Source organism: Hemiscyllium ocellatum, chromosome 9, assembly GCF_020745735.1.
Source record: "Hemiscyllium ocellatum isolate sHemOce1 chromosome 9, sHemOce1.pat.X.cur, whole genome shotgun sequence".
NCBI classification, from domain to species: Eukaryota; Metazoa; Chordata; class Chondrichthyes; order Orectolobiformes; family Hemiscylliidae; genus Hemiscyllium; species Hemiscyllium ocellatum.
In genome coordinates this window covers 115,721,941-115,727,940 of record NC_083409.1, presented here as the reverse complement: position 1 = coordinate 115,727,940, position 6,000 = coordinate 115,721,941, and the positions used below count along the sequence as shown (strand labels likewise).

At 42.0% G+C, this 6,000-nt stretch overlaps 1 protein-coding gene across 2 annotated transcripts in view; it reads right to left on the bottom strand.

The window, feature by feature from the left end:
- Window positions 1–1,003: 1,003 nt before the first annotated feature.
- Window positions 1,004–6,000, bottom strand: part of LOC132819213 (collagen alpha-1(XI) chain-like) — a 220,848-nt gene continuing 215,851 nt past the window's right edge. For both annotated transcript variants that reach the window (XM_060830676.1, XM_060830677.1), the window contains 4 exons: window positions 5,596–5,708; window positions 3,185–3,253; window positions 2,760–2,993; window positions 1,004–2,647 (listed from right to left, as the gene is read on the bottom strand). In XM_060830676.1, the coding sequence (XP_060686659.1) occupies window positions 2,501–2,647; window positions 2,760–2,993; window positions 3,185–3,253; window positions 5,596–5,708 (563 nt within the window). In that variant the 3' untranslated portion in view covers window positions 1,004–2,500. The remainder of the gene's footprint in view (window positions 2,648–2,759; window positions 2,994–3,184; window positions 3,254–5,595; window positions 5,709–6,000) is intronic.

Here is a 6,000-nt window from a genome sequence, read left to right as displayed (position 1 = left end):
TACCATCTTCTGTCAGGGTACTGTTTATGGAGGCTTGCTGTGTACTGTCATCTTTTCTATCAAAGCGACAATGATATTTCATACTGGATTGTGGTGTGTCATGGGAAGATGCCATAGAAATGCAGATCTCCCTTTCCTCGGGAGCCTATGATGTCAGCAATGGGACTGATTCAGGCGCTATACAGACGGAGCAATGAAAAGAATTCAGGAGCAGGCTGTTCAGAGATTTTTGAGATGGGACAGCTGGTTTGCAACACAGAGTAATACTGATTGCACAGATCCAACTCCTGTCTTGGTAAAGGTACTCTGTAGCTCTACCTCCCTCCCCTTCCCTCCCCTCCCCTGAGGAACAGAGACCCTCAGGATACACTCATTATCAGATGCATCTCTCCCTGTCTCTCTCTCTCTCTCTGTCCAATCAGCAAGCCGTAGAGATGGCAGAAACTTTCATTTGAACAGCTTTACAGACCCCGAGCTGAGAAGTGCTGAATCATGCAATCCAATTGAAAGCTTTGGAAATTATTTTATTTTTATATAAACTTTTTTTTAGTAAAATACAGAAAGTGATTTGCTACAGGTGTAGCAATACAACGTAACTGTAAATCTGAAAGCGGTTTGATTTTCTCATCTAACTAAAATTATTCTACAATTAATTTATACACCAACAGAAGACTGAAAAAGATTGCCATGTGTGTTTTTCATAAATCTGTATAAATAGGAAACCATTCAAGGAGTTATCTGTTTTTGATTGGCGTCTTTGACATTATTGATTTAGTTATAAAGCTGGGACTGTACTGGTGAGAAACCCCTCTCGCTGTTAACTTGAAGGAAGTTTGTTGGTTCATTGTAAGCTCCTTACATCAGATTGTTGTGAGGGCTTAGCCCAGGTTCTAAATTTCCCCACAACACCATGCTTACCCTGAGACTCCTTCGGCTTTAATTCAAACAAATTTCTACCAAGCTCCAAAAAATATACTTTTTTAAAAAAGCAGAACTACCAAGGTAGACACGACTTGACTTTTATTCATGAAATTCTCTTACTATTTTCCAGGTCGATATTTACAAACGTAGCTCTGGAAATGAGAGGAAAGGCAGTATTTCCATTTGAATCTCAAGTGTCACAGATTATTGGATGGAGTCTGAATATCAATCAACTCTGAAGGTAAATAGTTAACCAAACGCTTCTTTTCAAGTCTTACATAGATTAGAAAACAAATTCCAAGATGGAAATTGTTAGAGAAGGAATTGCAAAATCCAATGTTAACAAACAACGAATGTGGAATTTTTGGATGTAAGTGGATCGTTACTTACTTGTTGCTTAGCAACGAGTTAGAATCACATGACCTAGACATATTATGGTCTTTGCATGGCCTTTCATGAACAATGAGTTAAATAGTTTGTTTAAGGGAGAGAGCGTCCAGTCTAGCTTCTCCAGGCAACACTTAGCTTTAATAAAAGATGTCTCAAATAGCCCATAGACCTCATGTTCCAACCACTGGAGAACCAATTTCTCTGCTTCAACTAAAGAGTGCCAAGCAAAACAGAGAGATCGAGTGTTTGAGGGGAGCAAAGCCAGAGTCCAGGAGAATGAGTTCTTAAACTCAGGTTGTGTAAATCGCTGAGATTCACTTGGGTAGCTCAAACCTATCAAATGTAGATTTGTCAATTCTGCAAGTGCTCTTGACTCCATTTTACATCGTGGACATTTCAGAATCCAATGAAAATGTATAAATATAGCACCATAACACAGTGTCCTGCACCCTCTTGCAGAGTCAGTCTCCACAATTGGGCAAGTTGTTGTAAAAGGAGACATCAGCAGCATCCTAAAAGGAGCTGTCAGTTATCGTTCACTTCATCACCATGGGTGGCCCTTTTCAAGGAATTCTTCAATTGGCTCAGAGTCCCAATGACATTCACTTGGCCTCAGCTCAGCTCCCAGTTCCATGTTAAAGAGCAACATCTGTTCACACAAGTCCAGTGCAGGAAAGAATACAGCTCATTCACAAGAGGCTAACATTTTATTTTGTTTCTTTTTAATTATTACAGTTTGCTTCTGAGTTTCCAAAAAAAAGTTAAAAATGGCTCTTTAAAAAATGGCAGCCAGAGAGACACATGCAAGTTCTGAGAGTGGAAACAGATATAAATGGTATTTTACAATAAAATAATTACAGTTCATTAAAATACACCTTCAGACCACCTTGGCAACGTGTGTGAACACCTTGAGTAGTCAGTTCCACTCTCTGTTGGCTGATGATCTCCCTCCAGATTGGACCAAAGCTTTCCCTTTGGCAGCGAGACAACTCCACACCATTATACGTTCCTCTAGGATCCCCATAATAGGTTTAAGTCATGTGATTCTGACCCCACAAGGGCATTTAATAATTTCTAGATATTAGTACATACATACACAGTGAGACAATGTTTACTCCATCCAGGATCAAAACTTGCACGTGTCTTGTAGTGGGTGGGTGCGATGAAGGTGTTGGTTTGTCTCAGTCTCTTAGCCCAGGAAACAAACAGGACCCACCTCAAATCCAAACTTCTGGTTCGTGTTGCCAAAGTCACTCACCAATAAGTCAATGATAGGCACTTGATCCACTTTTGCAGTGTGAATCTCGAGTACGGTCTTTTCTAAACCTTTCCGGAACTGAAAAAAACAACAACATCGATATTTACAGCCTCAGCACAGGATAAAATCTGAGCTGAACAGAGACTTAAACTTTATACAGTCTTACACAGACCAATCATACAGCACTCACCATACAACCATCTGAGATGGCTTTGATGTACAGATTATTATCATGTGACATCTCCTCGTCATTGGAACCCAGGAATCGGAGTGCCTTATCGTAGCTGTCTGAGGCTGCATCGTACCAGGCCACGGAGTTCTGACAGTTATATGTGAGATTCTGCCTTGCAGAGGCACTCAACAGCTTCAGGAATGTCATCTGCACCAAGTTAATTGGCTCACCCTGGGCGTCCACATATGCCAGCTGTGAAAGGAGCACACAGACAAGAGTTTACATTATTCTTAGGAATCAGTGGAATTAGGAAATCAACATTTAAAACACACAGCTCTCATCCACGCTGCTTTGTTGCAGTGAATTGTCTAATTTAAAGCTACAGGTTCAATCAGACAATAAACAAAGAGAATAATGAACAATTTCCGACAAGTAAAACTGACCAGTTTTCCTCTCTTGAACTCACTGAACCAGGAGCCAGGGGTTTCCTTGGGCCAGGGAGAGATTCGAACCTGCAACATAAGGAACAGAGGTCTGATTGTGTGAACAAAACTCATCGATCCAAGTCAGGAAACTAAACCATGATGTTAGGAGAAAAATTCCAATCTGTGATAGTCACAGAGAAAATAGATCATAGAACATTACAGTACAGTACAGGCCCTTCAGCCCTCGATGTTGCACCAACCTGTAGAACCAATCTGAAGCCTATCTAACCCACACTATTCCATCCACATCCATATGTCTATCCAATGACTATTTAAATGCCCTTACAGTTGGCGAGTCTACTACTGTTGCCGGCAGTGTGTTCCACACCCCAACTACTTTGAGTAAAGAGTCTACCTCTGACATCTGTCCTATATCTATCACCCCTCTCCTTGTGCTAGCCATCACCATCTGATTATCTTATATGTCTCAATTAAGTCACTTCACAACCTTCTTCTCTCTAACAAAAACAGCCTCAAGTCCCACAGCCTTTCCTCGTAAGACCTTCCCTCCATACCAGGCAACATCCTGGTAAATCTCCTCTGAACCCTTTCCAAATCTTCCATATCCTTCCTATAATGAGGTGACCAGAACTGTACACAATACTCCAAGTGTGGCCACACCAGAGTTTTGTACAGCTGCAGCATGACCTCTTGGCTCCGAAACTCAATCCCTCTCCCAACAAAAGCTAACACACCGTATGCCTTCTTAACAACCCTATCAACCTGGGTGGCAACTTTCAGGGATCTATGTACCTGGACACTGAGATCTCCCTGTTCATCTACACGACCAAGAATCTTACCATTAACCCAGTACTCTGCACTCCTGTGACTCCTTCCAAGGTGGATTACCTCACACTTTTCCACATTAAACTCCATTTGCCACCTCTCAGCCCAGCTCTGCAGCTTATCTATGTCCGTCTGTCATCTGCAACATCCTTCAGCACTATCCACAACTCCACTGACCTTAGTTAATTTGCAACTTTACTAATCCATCCTTCTACATCATCATCATCTAGATCATATATTAAAAAATGACAAACAGCAGTGGCCACAAAACAGATCATTGTGGTACACCACTAGTAACTGAACTCCAGGATCCACATTTCCCATCAATCACCCCCCTCTGTCTTCTTTCAGCTAGCCAATTTCTGATCCAGACCACTAAATCACCCTCAATGCCAAGCCTCTATTTTGTGCAATAGCCTATCGTGGGGAACCTTATCAAACACTTTACTGAAATCCATATACACCACATCAACCACTTTACCCTCATCCACCTGTTTGGTCACCTTCTCAAAGAACTCAATAAGGTTTCTGAGATATGACCGACCCTTCACAAAACCTTGTTGACTATCCCTAATCAACTTATTCCTCTCTAGATGATAATAAATCCTACCTCTTATAACCATTTCCAACACTTTACCCACAAGCAAAACAAGGCTCACGGGTCTATAATTACCAGGGTTGTCTCTACCCCCCTTCTTGAACAAGGGGACAACATTTGTTATCCTCCAGCCTTCTCGTCCTCCATTAATAAAGACAAGAACATTATTTGCAATTCTCTAATTTTCTGGCGCCTCCCTGAGTTCAGAGAAAACTGGAAGATTGTGGTCAGTGTCTTTGCAAATTCTCCCCTCACTTCCCTCAAATCCTTGGATGTATCTTAACCAGTTCTGGGAGCTTGTCAAGGTTAAGTGTCACCGATCTAACCAAGACATTATTCTCATTAATTTTGATTTCTACTCATGACAGAGTTTTACAAAGACAGATGTAGAGGATTCATTAGCTTTTATTAATAGAGGGATCGAGTTCTGGAACCATGAGGTTATGCTACAGCTGTACAAAGCTCTGGTGTGGCCGCACGTGGAGTATTGTGTACAGTTCTGGTCACCGCATTATAGGAAGGATGTGGAAGCTTTGGAAAGGGTGCAGAGGAGATTTACCGGGATGTTGCCTGGTCTGGAGGGAAGGTCTAGCGAGGAAAGACTGAGGGACTTAAGGCTGTTTTCGTTGGAGAGAAGAAGGTTGAGAGGTGACTAGATTGAGACATATAAGATAATCAGAGGGTTAGATAGTGTGGACAGGGAGAGCCTTTTTCCTTGAATGGTAATGGCGAGCATGAGGGAACATAGATTTAAATTGAGGGGGTGATAGATATTGGACAGATGTCAGAGGTAGTTTCTTTACTCAGAGAGTAGTAGGGACGTGGAATGCACTGCCTGCAACAGTAGTAAACTCGCCAACTTTAAGGGCATTTAAATGGTCATTGGACAAACATGTAGATGAGAATGACAGATCTAGTATGGGTGGGATTGGCTGAATGCCCTGCTCCTGAGCTGATGGTTTGTATGAAATAATGGAGTACTCACGCCGTCAGATTTCCTGTCGGGATAGATACAGGTCTCGCCTCCACTGGTGAAGTTGCAGTACACCTTGAAGGAATCTCCATGGCAACCTTGGTTTGGATCAATCCAATATTCACCTGATGGGGAGCAGAGACAGAAAGACACATCCTTACAGCAGAACATTCCAGAAACATAAAGCAAGCCCAACATACAGAAAAATATCCAATTTCCAGCAATGAAGCAAGCCATTCAGCCCATCTGCCCCAAGTGTCCCACATCCCCACTCCCACGAGGGCAGGGGAGGAATGAGTCCCACAATCTCTCTCCAATCTCTTGGTGAAGAATGTCTTCCTGAATTCCTGATTGGATTTATTAGGGATCATCTTACAATTATGGCTTCTAATTTTAAACTCCTCCACATTTCACATC